This window comes from Leptosomus discolor, chromosome 9 (genome assembly GCF_034619465.1).
Source record: "Leptosomus discolor isolate bLepDis1 chromosome 9, bLepDis1.hap2, whole genome shotgun sequence".
Taxonomy (NCBI): domain Eukaryota; kingdom Metazoa; phylum Chordata; class Aves; order Leptosomiformes; family Leptosomidae; genus Leptosomus; species Leptosomus discolor.
In genome coordinates this window covers 20,494,397-20,513,658 of record NC_141399.1, presented here as the reverse complement: position 1 = coordinate 20,513,658, position 19,262 = coordinate 20,494,397, and the positions used below count along the sequence as shown (strand labels likewise).

General features: G+C 51.8%; 2 protein-coding genes across 8 annotated transcripts in view; both read right to left on the bottom strand.

The window, feature by feature from the left end:
* Positions 1-89: 89 nt before the first annotated feature.
* On the bottom strand, positions 90-2,283 carry GMPPB (GDP-mannose pyrophosphorylase B). 2 transcript variants are annotated; one of them, XM_086470032.1, is made up of 8 exons: positions 2,155-2,283; positions 2,001-2,081; positions 1,878-1,926; positions 1,189-1,490; positions 1,031-1,109; positions 807-934; positions 431-624; positions 90-285 (listed from the first exon to the last, which is right to left on the bottom strand). In XM_086470032.1, the coding sequence occupies exons 1-8, from the start codon at positions 2,281-2,283 to the stop codon at positions 138-140; spliced, it is 1,110 nt and encodes a 369-aa protein (XP_086326158.1). In that variant the 3' UTR covers positions 90-137. The 2 variants fall into 2 exon arrangements, with proteins under 2 accessions (XP_086326158.1, XP_086326159.1); XM_086470033.1 differs by having other exon boundaries at positions 90-269; positions 442-624.
* A 404-nt stretch (positions 2,284-2,687) lies between these two features.
* Positions 2,688-19,262, bottom strand: part of IP6K1 (inositol hexakisphosphate kinase 1) — a 39,919-nt gene continuing 23,344 nt past the window's right edge. For 5 of the 6 annotated variants that reach the window (XM_086469850.1, XM_086469851.1, XM_086469852.1 and 2 more), the window contains 5 exons: positions 11,946-12,291; positions 9,373-9,583; positions 8,570-8,754; positions 6,118-6,293; positions 2,688-5,282 (listed from right to left, as the gene is read on the bottom strand). In XM_086469850.1, coding sequence (XP_086325976.1) covers positions 4,773-5,282; positions 6,118-6,293; positions 8,570-8,754; positions 9,373-9,583; positions 11,946-12,168 — 1,305 coding nt within the window. In that variant the 5' untranslated portion in view covers positions 12,169-12,291 and the 3' untranslated portion in view covers positions 2,688-4,772. The remainder of the gene's footprint in view (positions 5,283-6,117; positions 6,294-8,569; positions 8,755-9,372; positions 9,584-11,945; positions 12,292-19,262) is intronic. The other variant, XM_086469855.1, reaches the window with a different exon arrangement.

Below are 19,262 nucleotides of genomic sequence, written 5' to 3'. Positions count from 1 at the left end.
GTGCCCTGAGACAGGGGGAGGGGAAGCCAGGCCAGCCCTGGTGAGTGACCCAGTGCTTGGGCCATGCTCAAGTGACGCTCAGCGGTAGATGGAAATACAAATATTTAATCCAAGCAGAGCCAGGAGTGCAGGGGCTGCTACATGATGATGCGTGGCTCTGGCACGGACTCAGCGATGGACTTGTGTGGCAGCACGTTGGCCCCGTTGAGGTAGAGCTCATCGTTGACAATGACGTCCTCGCCCAGCACTGTCACATTCTCCATACGCACCTGCCCCAGAGAGGCCCTGTCACACCTGCCCCAGCTCAGGGCTCAGTGCCATGCTCCTGCTCCTGCCTGCAGGCAGCTGTGCATCCCTCCATCCCTTTGGCTGCAGCCTGAGGAGGTGGGAGGGCGAGAGCCGAGCCCAAATCCCCCGCGGGGGGGGCAACCATGTCCTCACCCACTGCCCCACAGAGCAGCTCCAGCCCACGATGCAGGAGTCCAGCCAGGAGTGGGAGCGGATGCAGGCCCCCTTCAGCACGGTGCAGCGTTTGATGCGCACCCCGTCCTCCACCACCACGCCAGCCCCGATCGTCACGTTGGGGCCAATGACACAGTTTGCCCCAATCTTGGCGCTGGGGTCCTGGAAGGAAGAGGGGCTGTGCCAGGGCCAGGAGGGCAGCCAGAGCTCTTGTCACAGCCCGCACCACTCAGCCAGTGTGGGGACAGGAGGGCACAGCTCGAGGACAGCGAGGACAGCGGTGGGAGGACGCGAAGAGCCTGTGATGTGTGCCCAGGGCTGGCGTGCTGGGGGCTGGCACTTACCACCAGCACGTTCCCTACGACACCAGGCCCCGAGTGCAGCTTCTCAGGGTGCTGAGCCCGCAGCGCCTGCAGGTACATGCACATGCCTGTGAGGAAGTCTTTCGGCTGCCCGATGTCCATCCAGAAGCCTGTAGGAACAGAGCCACGGTGACAGCCCCCCACTGCAGAGGTGGCAGCACAGGCAAGAGCCCTCCATGCTGCCTGCACCATGCGCAGGGCCTTACCCTGCAGCTCCATGGCGTACAGCTGCCCTTCCTGTGCCATGGCTGGGAAGATCTCCTTCTCGATGGAGGTGGGGCGCAGCTGCAGGGAAGGGGCACAGGGCTGAGCAAGGGGCCTGTCCCCCCCAGCCTGGCCCCCTGCCCGGCACCCTGGCCCATACCTGGATGCGTTGCAGGATGCCAGGGCTGAAAATGTAGAGCCCAGCATTGATCTTGTTGGACACAAAGACGCGTGGCTTCTCCACGAAGCGGCAGATGCGGCCGGTGTCAGCCTCGCTCACCACCACGCCGTACTTGGCTGGCTCCTCCACGCGGGTCACCACCAGCGAGCCCTCTCCGCCGTGCTGCCGGTGGAAATGCGCCAGCGCCGCGAAGGGGAACTCGCAGATCACGTCGCTGTTGATGACAAAGAAGGGCTCCCCGCCCTCGGCCAGCAGGTCCCGCGCCAGCGCCAGCGGCCCCGCTGCCCGGCCGTGAGTGACGCCGCAGGGGGATGGGGTGAGCCCAGCGTCCGGGTCCTCCTGGCCCCACCTGTGCCCATCCCAGCGTCCCTGCTCCCCACTGGCCCTCCCAAGCCCCCAGTTCCCCTGGATCCTCACCCAGCTCCACTGTCTCTGCTCCTTCCTGTGCCTGTCCTGATATCTCTGGGCCCCCTCATCCTGCCTGGGCCCATCCCGGCATGTCCCTCCCGCTGTCCCCGGTCCTCCCAGCCCTGCCCATGGTGTCCTCCTCGCAGTGTCCCAACCCTGCCCGTATCCACCCCGGTGCCCCCTCCCTCCAGCCCACCCTACTGTCCCCGGGCCTCCTCCGTCCCGCTCGCACCCGCCCCAGCCCGCTGCCCGCACCCTACCTGTGCCCAGCGGCTCCTTCTCGTGGGACAGGGAGATGCGGATGCCGAGCTGCGGGCACAGGGTGAGCGGGAGGGATGCGGGGGGATGCGTGGGCAGGGGGAGGATGCGGAGGGGTCCCTTACCCGCTGCTCCTGCTCCCGCATGGCGGCCCCCAGCGCCTCCGACATGTAGCTCACCGCTAGTACGACGTGGTTTACGCCCGCCTGTGGGAGCGCAGGTCAGCGGGTGGCGGGGCGGTCCCCGCGGCCCCCGCGCCACTGCCCCCGCCGCCCCCACCTGCCGGAGGGCCTCCAGCTGGTGCAGCAGCACCGCCTTGTTGCAGAACTCCACCAGCGGCTTCGGCCGGCTCAGGGTCAGCGGCCGCAGCCGCGTCCCGAAGCCGCCCACCAGGATCAGCGCCCGCATCCCCCCGCCGCCCTGGCCCGCGCCGACACGTCAGCGCCGCGCTCGTCTTCCGCGTCACCGCCGCCCGGCACGCCCCGCCGCCCGCCCCGGGTCCGATCAGCCGCCCCGGGTCCTAGCGCCCGCACCGCCTCAGCGCGATCGGCCCACGGAGGTGTCCCGCTCGCCTCCCGCCCCGGGAGCTGCAAGGTCGGGTCGTTGCTGTAGCCCACCGCACCCTGCCCGGGGCCAGTGCTCTCCCGCGGGGTGAGGGAAGGGGCAGAGCGGTACCTACACCGCGTAGTGACGTTTAAGCCACCAGCACATATGGGTCCTGCCCGAACAGCCCCCGCCACCCCTGCCCGTCTCTGCCTCCCCCCCCGCCCGTGCCCTAGGCTCAGACGCCAGGGAAAGGCAGGCAAGGCACACCACGGACAAAAACAGATCCTTTAATGGTTTTTGGTTCTCTGTGAAGCACAAACGGGGGTGAAGGCTATGTACAAGCTGTAGAGGCCCACGGCGATGGCCCGAGGGGGAGGCTGCTCCCACGGGGCAGAGGCGACACGCCCCGTCCCTCGCCCCTGCCCAGCCTAGTGAGGAAAGGGAAAGGCAGGAATCAGCGCTGGGGTGTGCCGAGGTGCTCTCCAGGAGGAAGGGCCCTGCGCCTGCCGGAGCGCAGCCCGCCAGGGACAGGGACATGCACAAGGCGGGCTGGAGTGGGTAACACGGCTGTTGTGGGTACCTGGGCGCCTGCTCCTCCAGCTGCTCAACCTGCAAACCTCATCCCTGAAAATCCCAAGCCCTGCACTGTGTGCAGTGACTCGCAGAAGCAATGAAGGACTAACCCAGCACAGGGTGGTGTGGCATGAATGAAGATCCTCATCCAGAGAGCTGGAGGGGAAGCAGTGGCTTAGGCAAGCTTTCGAGTAGCTGGGAGACAGGCAGAAAGGTCTGATTTAGGAGAAAGCTGACACGACCCCTGCCCCCTTCTGCACCCAGCACCACAGACCAGCACCCGCTGTGGCAGCTACGGCCAGCCACCAGCTGAGCACTAACACTTTCCAAGCAGACCATGCACACACAGAGTCGGCACATGCTACATGTGAGTATTGCCCAAACAAGCTTTCCTGAAGTTAAAAAAACCCCAACAGAACAAACCAAAAAAACCCCACCCCTGGCCTCACAGGTACCCAAGCAGTTTCTCAGGCAGCCAGGTTAATAATGGTAACGCCAAGGGACAAGTCAGTGACAGCGGGGAGCGAGCAGCTGGGGGTCCCAGCACAGAAATACAGGGGAGTGACACAGAGCAGGGTACAGTTCGGTACCACCAGGCCCAAGTATCAAATGTTAATGCCCTCATCAAGGGAAGCCATGGGTAAAGCACAGGTTCTGGGAGGAAACCCAGGCAGCAGAGCACATCCCAGGTGGCTGTTTTATCTGCAAACTGGTCAGTTGTGGAGGACCGACTCTGTGAAGCAAAACTGAACAGTCAGGCAACAGCACTCACTTCTTGGCCAGGTCCCCCTGGAGACCCTCAGGGAGGAGAAGGGGGGGCTGCCAGAAGAGCAGGGGGAAGAGGGCAGCCTTGCCCTGGAGGGACATACTTGCGCACAACCTGTGGGACCAACGTTATACGACAGGAAGGGTTGAAATGGTCCAAAACACCCCACTGCCCAGCTGGGGTCACGTTAGCTGCTACAGATACTATTGCTAGCCCACGAGCCGAGTTCGTGCTTGGTCAGTGGTCCAGGGCAGAGTTAAGTCTCACCAATCCCCATGCCTGCCTGTAAGCAGGCCTGCCCGTACCACCCCCTCAGGGAGCAGGCAGGCCCCGGGCTCAAGCACAACTCCAGATGTGCAGCATCCCCTTCCCACCGCAGCTCTGTCAGGGGCTGCATTTGGTCATTTTATTTCCGTGGGTGGGTTGGTTATTCACAGTGCCCAAACAGCAGAAAAAGGCAGCATCAAAAGCAAAGCCCCATCAGCAAAACCCGGGGCAGAGCTAGGGACACGCAACGCGGGGACCAGCACCTGTGCTGCTCACCATCAGCCCACCAGGCGCTGCCGCCCATCAGTCGAGTGCCCTCTCCAAGTAACTCGGGACAATTTCAAAGGGAGGGTTCTCCTGGGGGCTCCTAAGGCAGGAGGCTCCTCACGCCACAGCTCCAGCCCCCCCACCCCAAAGAGCCTGGGCTCTCCTGCTTTCTCTTCCCTATGTCCAGGTCCTCCCTCCAGAATGCATATGCGATGAGTGAAGAACGGGGACACCCAACACCCAGCAGGCATCTACGGAGCCTCCTCCAGAATGCAGAGCTAGTGTGGTCAGAACCATCTGGTTGGCAGGAGGAGCTCTTCCATCCTACCTCCCCATAGCTCTTCTATCCAAGTACATTTAAAAACAATGGAGTGATACAATTGTTTAAAACCGAAGTTGTCTTGTTTTTTTCCTGTGGTAGTAGGTGGTCTTGTCTGCTCCTGCCACCAGGACAAGAATAAGAGGCTGTAGCCCAGGGCTACTGGTTTTCCTCACGCATCTGTTCCATGATGTTGATGAGGCTTTCCAGCCCGAATACATAACCCATGTCAGGTCCGTCATGCACAGTGGGGTCATCGCGAAAGCCTTTGAACGTGCTGTGTGCAAAGTCAATCATACGCACGTCCACCTTGGGCTGGGCCGAGGAGCCAGGCTCTGTGCTGCTGCCATCCTGAAGGCTCTCCGGGAGAGAGCTGTCCACCCGCTTCAGGCGCATCTCCGGCCGGTGCTCCACAAACATCCCTGCCCTGCTGTCCTTCCCATCGTAAATGATGAGAAGCGAGCTGGAGTAGAAGCGGTAGGAGGCCTGTCTCTCCAAAACCGCCTTCAGGCTTCGCAGTTTGGCGAGGACAGGCTCAAAGAGGTCCTTGCGCAGCTCAATGCCATTGTGGAGATACTGGTAGAGAGCATTGCGGAAGCCCTCAATGGAAAGACCTCGTCCATAGTACTTATTCCTGCATAAGTAATGGCCTGTGTCCAGCTGATAGACCTGGAACACCAAAGGAAACACACACTGAGTGGGAGCAACAGGTTAAGGCCACACACAGAGAGCCCTGAGCTGTCCTGCGCTGACAGGGCAGAGGGAACTTGTTCCATCCCCACCACACCCAAGAAGGACCAGGAGACAGCTCTGCCTGTTCCCTGAACCCAAAGCAGGTCATGGGTGCATCCCATGGGCACAGTCAGGGTGCCCAAGCACTGGCTCTGTCCCAGGACACCCAAAAGGCAGCTCATCAGTCCAAGCATCCCCAAAAGGCATGGCATAACAGACCCTGAGACTTAAAAAGCGAAGTCTTACAGCGACTCAGACAACCCCCTGCCGGCACATATTGCCATTATTATGCAGCATGTGACTAATGAGGGGCCCTGGTTGCTTCAGAGCCTGTGGGCAGAGATGTGGATTACAAGATCCTTCTGTGGGCAGGGAAAGGAGCAGCTATTGCACAACAGCACCAGCAGCAAATCCTCATGTGCAGGGCCTAGCCACCAGAGCACACCTTTTTAACTCTCAATACAGTACAAAAGCACATGTCAGCTGATGCCGGGATGGAGGGACACCTCCCTCCCCAAGCACCATGATTCTAGCTAAACACTAAGCCACAAAAATAATTTTATTAGAAAATCCCCTAATTGTGACTATCTCGGGAGAAGCAGGTTCCTTTGTTCTAGCTTAGAAATGAAGACAAAAGGCATGTACATGAACACCGGTGCACCTACTTGAAGTGGGAGACACTAACTCAGCGCTCAGCAGAAAACACTACCTGGGAGGTCTAATGGGGCTGAGAAAAGGAAGAAGCAGCACCTGCAGCCTTGTGGATCCCTACCTGCATCCCACACACGCGCACACCCAAGGTGGCAGAAGTGCTCTGTTCGCACTTCTTCATCTGCCGAGCAGCCTTCTCCTCAGACGCATCATCTCCGTGCTGTCTGGTCCCCATCTTCAGATCAAGTACACAGGGAAGCTTGAAGTGATGCACCACGTTCTCCAGCAAAAGGAACTCTGGGAGTCTTGTCAAGGTGAGCTCGTCTGTCAGACACCACTCCCCAGGGCCACCACAGACGGGGACTTAGGCCAGCATGAGATAGGGTTGGGCAAACAGGAACCAAAGGACAGGCAGAATGAACCACTTGGGAAGATGAAGAAAAGGACAAAACCCAAACAGCAGCACCTCAGCTTTGACAGCTGGTAGAAGAAATCAGCCTGGGAAGTGGAACAGCCAACAGTAAGCAAGGAGCTCACATGCAGGCAAACTGGAAACTCAGCAGGGAGAACTAAAGAGCAAAATGCTAGTGTCAGAAAAGACATGGTATTGCCTCTAAGAACTGCTGATACATTTGGGGAGAGCTTGAAGTCTAATCAAATCAGCATATGGATAAACAATACAAACCCCACGGACCAAAAACTCAAGGCTCAAGTAACAGCACAGTACTGTTGCTACCGGCCTGCCCAGAACTGCAACACTGCGTGACACACAGGGGGAAAGCGGGGAGGCTACAAAGGCAGGAAACAGAAGTCACAGGAGCCTTCAACTACCAGCACACACAATGGGCAAAACTCCATGAGGGCACAGCGCTAGGAAAAAACCTGAGGCAATCGGCACAGCAGCTTGTCCCCAAGGGTTAAAAACAACCCTGAGGTTTGCCCTAAGCAGCCTTGCAGGGCACAAGTCAACATGTTACACTGAAACGGCAACCAGAGCACAACTAGATTAAACCTGCAAGGAAGTTTAACATCTAGAAAACTCTATCATCAACTATGTTTCATTTTGAAAGAGGAACTTCATAAAAATACGGAAGTGTGATTAAAAAGAATAGGACAGCCAAAGAGAATTACTTCTCCACAAGACTACTTAAAAATAAAAGCCAAAGGTTCAAAGCACGTTTGAGAACAGGAAAAGGAAGCCCACACAGTTGAAATGCTGAAGAATACAGTTATTAAAAGTATGTTTGTTTCTATGTGAGGAAAACAGAATCAAGTTCCAGCAGGTGAAACAAGAACCACCCACAAGCTGGCAAGTTCAAGACAAAAGCACTAGGAGTCATCTGTGAAGGCACAGAAAATAACAAATCCATCTTCAATCATATGGAGAAGCCAGTCAAACTGCCTGAAGAGTTTAAAGACAAAGCATAAAAGGAGCTACAGGGGAGGGGGTGGGTGAAGACGACACCCTAAAAAGAGAAATAAGACTAATATTTTGCTGCTTTGTTTACTGGGGAACAGCTTAGGGGATTCCCAAGCCAGAACTCTCTTTCCAAGCTCAGAGAATTCTCAAACTGAAATGCCAAGAGAAGAGATCACATGTCGAACAGAAAGTAAGAGATGTGTAACTCACTTAACACTGCCATAATACCAGGAGATGAAGCGGGGCTACCGCAATGCTGATTTGGAGATCTGGGGAACTACAAACTGGCCTGACTGGTCTTACAGCCAAAGTTGCTCGCAGGGTCTTTGTGTGGAGATCCACACTGTTTGTCAAGTGATCCAGAAAAGTGAGTGAACAGTGAGATGACAAATTTGCTCAAAGTACTAAGCTACTCAAAGTTGCAAAAATGAGGAACAGCTGTGAAAAAGTCCACAGGGATCTTACAAGACTGACTTGTCCATTAAACAGGCAGGCAAAACTCACTCAAGTTTACAGGCAAAATGATGAACATAAGGAGAAAAAGATTCTTAATGCATAAAGCAATCTGTTTTGAGACAACTATTACCAGTCAGGAACAGGATCTTGGGGTAACAAAACAGCACTTAGAACAAGAGAGTGTGTTAGGAATTATGAGGGAGAGGAGAGACAAGAACATTAAACATCAGTGGAAATCTCTGGTTCACCTGCATCTTCCGTATTTGCGTGCAGTTCTGGTCACTATCTCCAGAAGGATACGGTGGAACTGGAAGAGACTAGAAAGGTGACAGGGACAAACACAGCTCCCTCCCGAGGGATTACTGCACAGGGTAGATCTGCACCTGCTGCTGGGCAAAGTCCGACATGAAAAACGACAGCTCAAAACACAAGCCAACAAGGAGAAGGACCAGAGAAGAAAGAAAACATGGGGTCTAGTCAGAAACATGGCTTCTCTGAGCATCAACGTCAGACATTAGCATCATTAATGTGCAGGAAGCAGGAAGGAATAGTAAAAAGAAACATGTAACACAACTTCAGCTGTGTGAAGGACAGGAAAGCCAAAGGAAATGCAGGCCTAGCTGCCTCAGGCACAGACAAGGAAGGCCAGGGCAGGAGCAGCAGCCTGACGCACTCAGTTCCGCTTCCCAAAGGATACTGTAGAGTTTTCGGTCCTTGGACTCTGACCGCATGCGGCTCAGCTGCTGCTTATGACAGCGCAGGCTCCAGGGGTTATAGCTGATCTTTTCAGAGCTCAGACCGCTGTTGCCATCCAACATCTGAAACGGAACATCTGAATGGATGTGCAAGTCCACCCTGGGACTCTTCATTTCCTGGATGCTGCTGGTATAAAGACAGAACAAACTGGCCTGTTAGAATCCACGCACTCTCCAGATACTTAAGACTGTCACAGCCTCCCCTTGCACAAAACTACATCCTGTTCCTTCTCTGGCTGCACACTTCACACAACACAAACCTCCTTAACAGCAAATCCTCACTAATACCCTGGGCTGTGGAGCCATGCTCAAGGATCTGGCCTATCTAACATCTCTGCTAGGTTGTATTGTAATTAACAGAGTAAGCAGGAACATTTGCTCCTCAGGGAGCACTGGCTGGTGTGAGGAGGCAGAGACCTGTATTCAAAGTACCCTCATAAGAAACCTCTGGGTTAATAACCAGAGTGTTTGAACCTGCTCCACATGCTTTAGTTCCACATCCAATAAACTGCCAAGAGTTATCCTGTGTCACAAGCTTTTCACACGGATGGGTTCATCCTGAGCCCAGCAAAACTCCTGACAACAGTCATTATTAGCAGTGCCACAGTGTGCCACATTAGCAATTGCAAGACAGCCTGGCCACCATATGGAAGTGTAAGATGCCCTCAACAAAAGTAGCACCAGAGCTGGATTGGGAAGAGAGATTTCCCACTCACCACATTGCCACTGGCCCTCAAATTTTTACCTTTCAGTGCTGTCACTGGCCAGGCTTGGCTTTTCCTCCTTGTGCTCAGTGCTGCTGCTTGATCTGTGAAGGCTCCGACGCGAGTGCTTGCGTCGTGGCTGGTCCCTCTCTGGCATATCATCCTGCTCCAGAGCCTCATTCTCCACGTAGGGATAGGCCACCAGGTTAATGTAGCCGTCACTGTCTCCCTCAAAACAGACAGATACCACACCTGCCAAGGAGAAGTGATCCGTCAGTTCTGTTTCCCAGGGGAGGGGATACACAACCACTAGCACCCACATGTGCAACAGGAGAGAGAAAAATGTAGCTCACAGAGAAGCAAAGCAAATCCAGAGCAATGAAAGGAGGTTTAAGACTACAAGAACCCAAACAGTTCTTGAGGAGAAATCCCCCCCCAAACAGTGCTGTATCGCCACCTGAGTGAATGGTCACCAGCAGCAGGGGAAGCTCTGCCACCCACAGGAAATTAAGGACAAAAGCACAGCTGGCAGGCTGAAGGGTGTGATTATTTCCTTCCATTCAGTCTTGCTCCAAGAGGAGAAAGTCACATACATTGTAGCAACGTGTTGAGGTGGACAAAGCGTACGAAATATGTATCTAGTTCATTTGGGTAAGTATCCGTGTCCTGCAGAAGCATTCCTGCTGTTGACAAGCCCATCGCTGGGCAAGCAGGAGTGTGCTTTCTCTGTGAAAAATGAGGCTCTCCAGCATCTGAGCTATGAAGTGCAGAGCTCTGAAGCTGAGGTGACACCTGCCACTCATCACAAGTCAGCCAGTCTCACAGAAAAGGGACCTGCAAGGTCCCAGGGCTTCCTAGCAATGAAAACAGTGGACCCTGGAAGTAAAACTACCTCAGCCAGGTGCAGGCAAGCAAGACCTTTTGGGTCCTGTCCAGTTCTACCTTCTGAAGGCTCCTGGAAAGCACCACAGTCCAAGGGAAGGTATTGATGCTTCACAGGACAGGTTCTGAATAGATCTAGCTGGCCAGCCACAGAGCAGGACAGCTGACACGTCTAGCTAGGGCTGATATCTCCATCTTTGAGACTCCTCCAGCCCTGAAAATGAAGCTATCGGCCCATCTCCTAACTTGCAATGACAAAAATCTTTCATTAGCTTGTCACCAGTACTGAACAGCTGTCAGGAGTATCAGATGCCAGACGCGCCGAATCAAAAGATTCATCACAAACATGAGGAAACCTTGCACTGCTTAGTTGATGCAGGCCATCACATTACTGTCCTTCCTTCTTCCTTATCTGCACATGACAATGCTGATAAGGTTCAGACAGCTCAATAGAACTTCAGAGCAGTCCAGGACTCCAGCATGTCACTACATAAATGCCACTCCAAGTGCTCTCACTGCCTGAATGTGCTCCTCAAAATATCCCTGTATAAGGGCAATCTTACAGTAACATCTGAGTGCTCACACAGCAAACATCGTACCCAATATTTTTTTCCCCTAGATCAGCAGGAACAATTTCTGGGACTATCAGGAAACTGCATGGGACTCTCAGATGAAACCCTACACTGGGGTGGAGGTGTGTGTCCTAATGCCTTCAGGCTCCCAGGAAGTATCTGGCATTGAGAAGATAGGTCTCCATCTGGACTATCAGCTTCATCAGTTTTAAACACATCTCCCACGGAAAGCCCAACATATCAATTCTACTAGCACACAGGCTCAGCTGGGATTTCTGATGGGTCACTACAGCACCATCGGGCCCCAGAGCAGCTCGAGTGTACAAGAGGACCCGTCTGTGGCAGACTACCTTCATGACCTGCATACAGACACAGGTAGGTAAACTGACACTGCTTTGAGACCTTCAGGCTGCAGCCAGATCAAATGGCAAGACCCTGAACAGATGGTGAACCCAGCTGTCTGTGAAGCACCGTCCTCCCAAAGCCACACAGTGACAAAGAAGTGGAGGCAACAGGAACACCAAGTCCCCCCAGAAGGCTACCTGCCAGTGTCCCCATCCTGCATACAAACACACAGCAAACAGTGTATGGAGCTTCTGAAGGATACAGATGAGCTGCCAACCTTCTACAATGATACAGACACTGGAACACTCCATTCCTTCAAAGTGGCTGGGGACAAGGCTTCACCTCAGCTCTGGTAAAGAAACACTTCCTGCTTCAGCAGCTTTCTGATATGGGTCCATAAAAGAGATGGGACGAGGAAGCAATAAATTACGGGACTGGAATGTGTTAAAAGCTCAGTAAACGATCTAACTTCATTTGCTCAAGGTCGAGGCTGTAACTGACAATAACTTGGTAGCACAATTACTTCAGTTACACATCCATAACCTTAAGCTTCAGAGTACAACTGCCACCCTGCATATTCTCTGCCTAGAAAGCGGCACACACTAAACTCTGCATGCCTACAATAAAGACTTCCTCCTTTCCAAGTGCTCCTATGAAGTTGCTAGCCTGCAAGAGAGAAAGAATTAAAAACAACAAACAAGATGACACCAAATAAGATGACACCAGAAGACAGACAGACATCAACAGCAGCAGGAAAATGAGAGGGCAGGTTCTCGAACCACATAACTGCACTCTGGAATGAGAGCAGGCCTCACCTTTGTACTCAGGTGTGAACTCCTTCATTTCTGGGGGCAGAGATTCATAGAAGCGCTGTTCTCTGGTAATGAGGGGCTTGCAGACAGTGTGGTCGTCATAGCGCATCATGCTGCTGTGGCCACCCACCTGGTGAATGAAAGGCTCCAGCAGGACCCCCCTGTCTCCGGATTGAGTGGCATTCTTGCCATACTTGCCCACTTCCATGGTTTGACAAACACACATTGCGTTGGGCACCAGTTGCACTCTTGGAGCCTGGGAAGAGCCACATGGGCTGGGAGGGATACCTCAGCAGTGGTCAGGCAGCCACAGGGGGGGAAAACTGGCAGCCTGCTTCCTTGCAATGATCTGAAAAAGCAAAGGAGATTCCCGTGAATGGAGGACTTCTTGCATTCACTCCCTGTTGGCTCAGAAAATCTTTTGGTGTTTATTTATATCCATAACTGTCCCTCTTCTGTTCTCTGTTTACAGCCCACTTGTTCCAGCATGCTCCTCACCACACCTCTAGAGTTTCTCCAATAGGGTTGACAGGAGACAGGGAAAGGAAGAGATACGAGTCTTTTGAGCCTCCCATCTTTATTTCCTTCCTTTAGTTAATTTTATCAGTAAGGCAACGTGATAATGGAGCACAAACCGTGAGCTACAGCACAATTAAAACCGAGCCCACACCTGCCTATCAGTAATGGTGACTGACACAGGCAGATCAAACATTTCAAGAATCTGAACTCCACTCCTTGTGCCTCTGATTTTTTAACAACCAAACAACTAACTAATTCCTATTCACCTCCTACTCCAGCACTGTTTCCTCCTTTACTGACTCGCTTCTCTTCACACTACAACATGAAAAACTCAGAATAAGACAGTCATTCTGTCGCTGTACATATGCGGTAACTGAACAGATTCCACTCAGATCCTCTCCTTTATTACTATAAGCCCTTCAGGACAACAACAATTTCCTGATACTTTCACAGCACAACAGGTCCCTGATCTCTAGAGGTAGGCAAGAGAGATTGCTAAATCCAAATGAGATTAGAAGTGCTTTGGAGAAGACAGACGCTCTTTTAATGTTTGCAGAGTGCCCAGCACATCCACAGGATGATGGACAAGTAAAGCCATCCACATTCTCTCCAGATGATTTGCCCTTTCTAGCTTCAATCATAGCTGCTCCCGAGGCTGCTGGGGAAAACACTACAGGACTTCCTCACAGCGATGAGTTATACGAAGTCTTTGGTATAAGAACCACATGGTGAATACAGTTTCTGAATTCACCAAATTTCCAGTTTCTTAGCACAGCCACAGCTAAGGGCAGTAATTTAAGAACGGACGGATCTTGGAGGCCTGAACAAGGGACGCTGCTCAGGCTGTGCCTCATCTGGCCACGGGATGTCTCTGCAGCCACACAACACTGCCAGGCTGGGGGAAGTTCTGGAGGAAGCTAGGCTCTTCTCCCTCCCCTCCGATTCTATCACAGAAGAGATACAGCTCAAGAGATTCAGAAGGAGGGGCAATGCTTCATTAACGTGCTTAACTCAATCTAACCCAAAAGCTCCCGGCAACAGGACGTTTCTTTCTCCATGTCTGCACATTCCTGCTTACTCCCTTGGACAGGATTCTGGCATAGTAGGAGTGTACATTTGAGTTGAATCATCTCATTGATCCAATGGAAAACATTTCCTTTTGTGGTTACATGACCACACAACTACATTCAGTGTAAGGGGAACAATGTGAATATTTAGCTGGCTTTTAAGATGGGGGGCAGGGAATAGAGGGGAGGAAAAAAAACCCCAACAACACAGACAGTCCCTCTCTGTAGCAACTCATATCAACATCTCTTCAAGGTATCCTTCAAAGTCTCTGTCTCAAACTCTCTCAGAGCCTAAGTCATATCACAAAGACAAAAACATGCTGTGGATTTCTCTTCTCCCTCTTATTTGCTTTATCAACAAGAAATTTCAGCAGCAGAAGTTTGCTTAGGTCATTTGGTTTGGTTTAATGGTAGTTAATTGAGAACAAGGGAAGGTGCTGGCATCTGCAACAGATCAGCACTTCGTGAATTTCAGACGAATGCTTTCCAGACTTAAATTTCCCCATGCTGATGCAGCTTTGTCTTAGATTTAGTTTCTTTTATTTTGCCAATGACTAAAGCAAAGTTTTAAGTTATTCCAAACAATCCAGGGGACAGTTTTAACTTCACATCTTCCTGTGAAGGAACACACAAACGCCAACACCCACACACACCCCCCGACCCCAAGGTCCATGCAGACTGTTCTTACAGGTAGGAGTGCCTCACCTATGTGCTACAGGCAGATTTTGGCCATCAGAGCAGGAGATTTGAATCCTTTGCCTACTTTCAGCAGGCTTCTTTCTGAAAGGTGAGCAACAACAAAGCATACGCCACCCAAATTATTCCGAGGATAGCGGCCACCCACTCTGCAGAGTCCCTCAAGCCTCCTCCACTGCATGGCCTAGAGGTATCAGTGAGATGACTGCAGTCATCCTGGGAAAGTGGCAATGAAAACAGGCTGCAGCCCCCAGGCTCACTGCCAAGTACCCCACCACCCCCAAGAAAACCCAACATCACAAATTTTGGATGGGCAGGCACAGAGGGAGGGAGCAACAGCCACAAAGAAAACGTTTCGTGGCTGTGACGCAAGAGAAGGATCTGGGCACCAAGTGGGGACAGAGTCCAAAGCCAGTTATGGCTGCTCCACACATTCATCCACGTGCTCTGAAGAAAAAAGCAATATGGCCCATGTTTTCCCACATACAAGTGCATGTGAAAAAATACTTTGTGGCAAGTAGCATTTCAGAGACAACATTTTTAAAGAGGAAGCTATCTACAGGGCTTGAAAAACAGACACTTTATAGCTCAGATACAGCTTAGTGTTTTCCACCAGGCTAACTCAAAGTAAAGGGTTATTACCAAAAATGGACACTGTCCACAAACAAAGACAGAAGAATCTCAGCAGTTTCCAACAAGTATAAAGCAGAAAACTATCTGAAGGCCTAAATATTACTCATCCTTCCTGTTAAACAAAGGCATGGTTTCAATTATTTTAGCTGGCTTATAAAATTCAGAGTCCTTCCAATTACACTGTAAAATGCAGTGCATAATCCACATAGCAGCTTGAGGGAGACCAGTCCATCCGAGCAGATCCTTTGATATCCTCCAACACCACCACTAGAGCTCAAACAGCGGTAAAACATTCAGGCCGGTTTAGCATCCCCCCTTCCAACAGACTGATCTAACTACAGTTAGAGCAAGACAGGTTGCCCATCAAGCCAGACTTGTGAGAGGTGGGGGGTGAGGTTCAGGAACAGAGTTTTTGGTGACTACAGAAGGACATACCACATCCCATATTCCATTATCTTCCCCAGTAAAAAATTCTTGTAGTGGAAGAGAATTTGCTCTACAATATTTTAAGTCTAGATGCTTGGCTGTCAGTGTTTCTGCTCCAAATTTGAACTGCATACCTCACTGTTCAAATACTTACTTTTTTAGCAAGATGGGCATAAAGAAGAGCAGTAAGCTGTATTTTCTTGTAGCAACACACAAAGTATTTTCATACAAAAGCCAGGAAGACACTCTTCCTAACCATCAAGTGGGGTAAACCCTGCCCGCTATACCAACATCACCCTCCAGCAAAGCATATGCCCCTCCACAGAAACAGTGCTGTGCTCTTGAAGACCCAGCCAGAGCACTCTCAACCATTACTAAACCCTGGCTGAAGACCACCAATGTCTTACCAATCTACCACCAGAATCAAGGAGATGCCTGCTTCTGCCAGAGCACTGCCACCTGAGGATGCCAGCACAGGAACAAGGGAGCAGGAAGAGCAGGGGTGTCCTCTTTGATGGTGTAACTTAAGGCAACAGGCAAACTAGCCTCAGAGGTCACCACACATTTCATTGGTGGAGGCAGAGAGCTGCACTGCAATGGGTGTGAGAATTACTGCAGACCACACCACAGTGCTGATGTTCCCACTCTTTATAAGCCATCCTGTAGAGGAAAACACTGGCTATGGTTCATGACTCACCAGTAAAGCTATTTTCCAAAATAAAAAGGAGAACAAACATTTAAAATTGTGATGTATTACACAACGGGAAAGCTGACTGCATTAAGCACTGTTGACTCACACCTTCGTTGTAAGCAGCTTGCATGTCCATCTTTCCAGCACTGCCTTGCTGCTGCTCCTAGAACCGTGGCCAGCCCTCAGGACCTGCAATTATGAAGACTAAGGCAGATGGCCACTGACAATTTTGGAGCCAGGCCACAGGCGAGGGATAACTACTGACCTCAAGGTCATGCTGACAAAAGTTGGACTTTCCCTTAACAACCCCAAAGCAGTCAGGAGCAAAGCACAAGCATACAAAAATACCCGGGCAAAATACACCAGACAACAGGTGCCTAGTAACTGCTTCTTGTGAGCTAATCTTGTTAGCAAAGAGAAGCAGCAGCTAGCATCTGTGCCGAAATGCACGGTGTTTTCTAGTCATGCTGGGCTGGGTGAACCAACTTCTATGGAAGAAAACCCAGTCTAAGAAAAAAAAGCATCTCCCATTGTGCTATGAGTCCAGCTTCCTAGCACAAAAGCTGACCCACAGGCCTGTAACTGGTCTGCACGGCAAGGTTTTGGTAGCGGGGGGGTTACAGGGGTGGCTTCTGTATGAAGTTGCTAGACGTTTCCCCTATGTCGGATATAGCCAATGCCAGCCGGCTTTAAGACGGATCCGCTGCTGGCCAAGGCCGAGCCAATCAGTGACAGCGTCTTTCGTCTTTGTGATAACGTATTTAAGAGAGTGAAAAAGTTGTTGCGCAGCAGGAATTGCAGCGAGTGAGAGGAGTGAGAATGTGAGAGAAACATCCTGCAGACACCAAGGTCAGTGAAGAAGGAGGGGGAGGAGATGCTTCAGGCACCGGAGCAGCGATTCCCCTGCAACCTGTGGTGAAGACCATGGTGAAGCAGGCTGTCTCCCTGCAGCCCATGGGTGGTGGAGCAGATGACTGCCTACACACCACCATGGAGGGTCCCCAGGCCGGAGTAGGTGGATGCCTGAAGGAAGCTGTGACCCCGTGGAAAGCCTGCACTGGAGCAGGCTCCTGGCAGGACCTGTGGCCCGTGGAGAGAGAGAAGCCCACGCTGGAGCAGGTTTGCTGCTAGTGACCCCGTGAGGGGGGCTCACGCTGGAGCAGTCTGTTCCTGAAGGACTGCACACCATGAAGGAGATCCACGTTGGAGCAGTTCATGAAGGACTGAACCCGTGGGAAGACTCACGCTGAAGAAGTCATGGAGGACTCTCTCCCATGAGGGGGACCCCACATTGGAGCAGGGGAAATGTGTGAGGAATCCTCCCCCTGAGGAGGAAGAAGCAGCAGAAAACAACAGTGTGATGAACTGATCCCAACCCCCATTCCCTGTTTTCCCCCTTGTGCTGCTGGGGGGGGGAGGAGGGAGGAAGGAGGAAAATAGGGATCAAAGTTATGCCCAGGAAAGGAGGGAGGGGTGGGGGGAAGGTGTTTTAAGATTTGGGGTTTTTTTCTCATTACTCCTCTCTGAGTTAATCGGTAATAAATACATTTCCCTTCAGTTGAGTCTGTTTTGCCCATGACGGTAAATGCTGAGTGATATCCCTGTCCTTACCTCAACCCTACAAGCCTGTTTTTTTTTTTTTTCCTCTCCTCTCTCCTGTCTAGTTAAGGAGGGGGAGTGATAGAGTGGCTTTGGTGGGCACCTGGCGTTTTGGACAGGGTCAGCCCACCTCATCTCTCTCTAGTCAGCAGAAAATGGGACCCGGGCAGAGAACATAACTCTCCAAGAACCTGTGGCAACATTTAGGATGTAGCCAGAAACATCTGGCCAGTGTGGTATCCAGGAAGCTACAAACCTTCCTAAAGCCTGCTTGAGCACACAGCTTTGAATCCTCAGTTTTCCCCTGCATCTTGTCCAATGTTTGAACTATTACCAAATACAGCCCTTTTTGGACAGGCTGCCCTCACCAAGGCAAGTGTGGCCCTTCAGATCGAGGCCAGATAGTAGAATACAATCTGTATGCATGCATCAAAAGCAAAACAGAAGCCTTGGGAAAAACTGCTGAAGAATGCCAGCTGAGGAAGAGAATGCCAGCAGTGCGGATGGTGGAGGAACTGCAACAAACAAAGCCACAGAGAGGACAACAGTCACTAATAGGTGTGCTCCAGCCTATGCCATGAGCTGGACAAAAGCATGCTTCCTTCACCAAAGCTTTTCCTGTCTCAACAAAAGGGCACAAATGCACCAACTGCTGAAGTGTGCACAAGGAAAGAGCCTAATCCACTTTTAAGATACAGCTTGATTGAACTTACAGAAAAGACCACATGGAAAATAAAATTAAGCTTGTAATACAAGTCCGTATGTATACCCTATGTTTCAGTCTCCTAAATATCTGAAGGAAGACTATTCGTGCCACACTTCTATCACACTAATCACAAAGCTTCAGTACTTCTGCCAGTAGCCTGTAAGACCAAGAATTTTCCCCTCTTCTCTTCCTAAGAAAGAAGCAGAAGCCAAGCCTTTTCAGCTCTTTCTGAGGAAAGAGAGGCTGCGCTATGCACTTTTAACTATGGCTGGAACGCCTAAACCACTCAATAAAAACAGGGCCTAGATCTGAGGTTAAAGAAGGCTTTTTTCCTAGAGGCCAGATTAGCAGGAATTGCAAAGGCCCTTCTGCTGTCACCTCTGCGTAAAGTGTGGCATGCTTTCAAGGCGAGCTGAGGTACTTCAAGTCCTTACTATGGATCTAGACCCAAGGCACAGACAACACCTATTTTCTCACACTGGCACACTACAGTGATAGCTTCTGCCTTTTTGGGTTTTTTTTAAGCCAAGCCTTAGCACACAACAGTACATAGGGAATGCCTGTCATATTTAGCAACACATGCAGCAGGTGCTCTGCAACAGTTTGTGAACATCTGTCATGCAGCTGTCTGCAAACGAGGGTAACCAAAGACAGGGCTCAAACGGCCTCTTCCAAGTTTGCATTCCTGTTCGGGCTGATGCTGGAAAAGCTGGCACCAGTGAGATAACATCAGGCTGGGGAGCGGGAGAGCACTGCACATAACATGGTTGTTATAAGCTGATTTAATTCCCTTGCTGCTCTTTTCTCCAGGCTTCCCCTTATTCGCTGGAGAAATGCAGTGCATTGGCAGGAGAGCATAGTCTGCCTGGGGGCTGCCAGTCCTCCTCACCGCTATCAGTGTCACTGCAAAGGGGAGGCTGGAGGAAGGTCCAGCCCTGGTCTGGTCATCACCACTTTCCTCTCCAGTAGGCAGGGAAGATGAG

Excerpts from the sequence above, each read along its gene's own strand:
- GMPPB (XM_086470032.1), bottom strand. The coding sequence starts at position 2,283 with ATGCGGGCGCTGATCCTGGTGGGCGGCTTCGGGACGCGGCTGCGGCCG. Across the intron at positions 2,082-2,154 it reads AGCTGGAGGCCCTCCGGCAG|GCGGGCGTAAACCACGTCGT; the intron begins GTGGGGGCGGCG and ends GCGCTCCCACAG. Across the intron at positions 1,927-2,000 it reads TGCGGGAGCAGGAGCAGCGG|CTCGGCATCCGCATCTCCCT; the intron begins GTAAGGGACCCC and ends CTGTGCCCGCAG.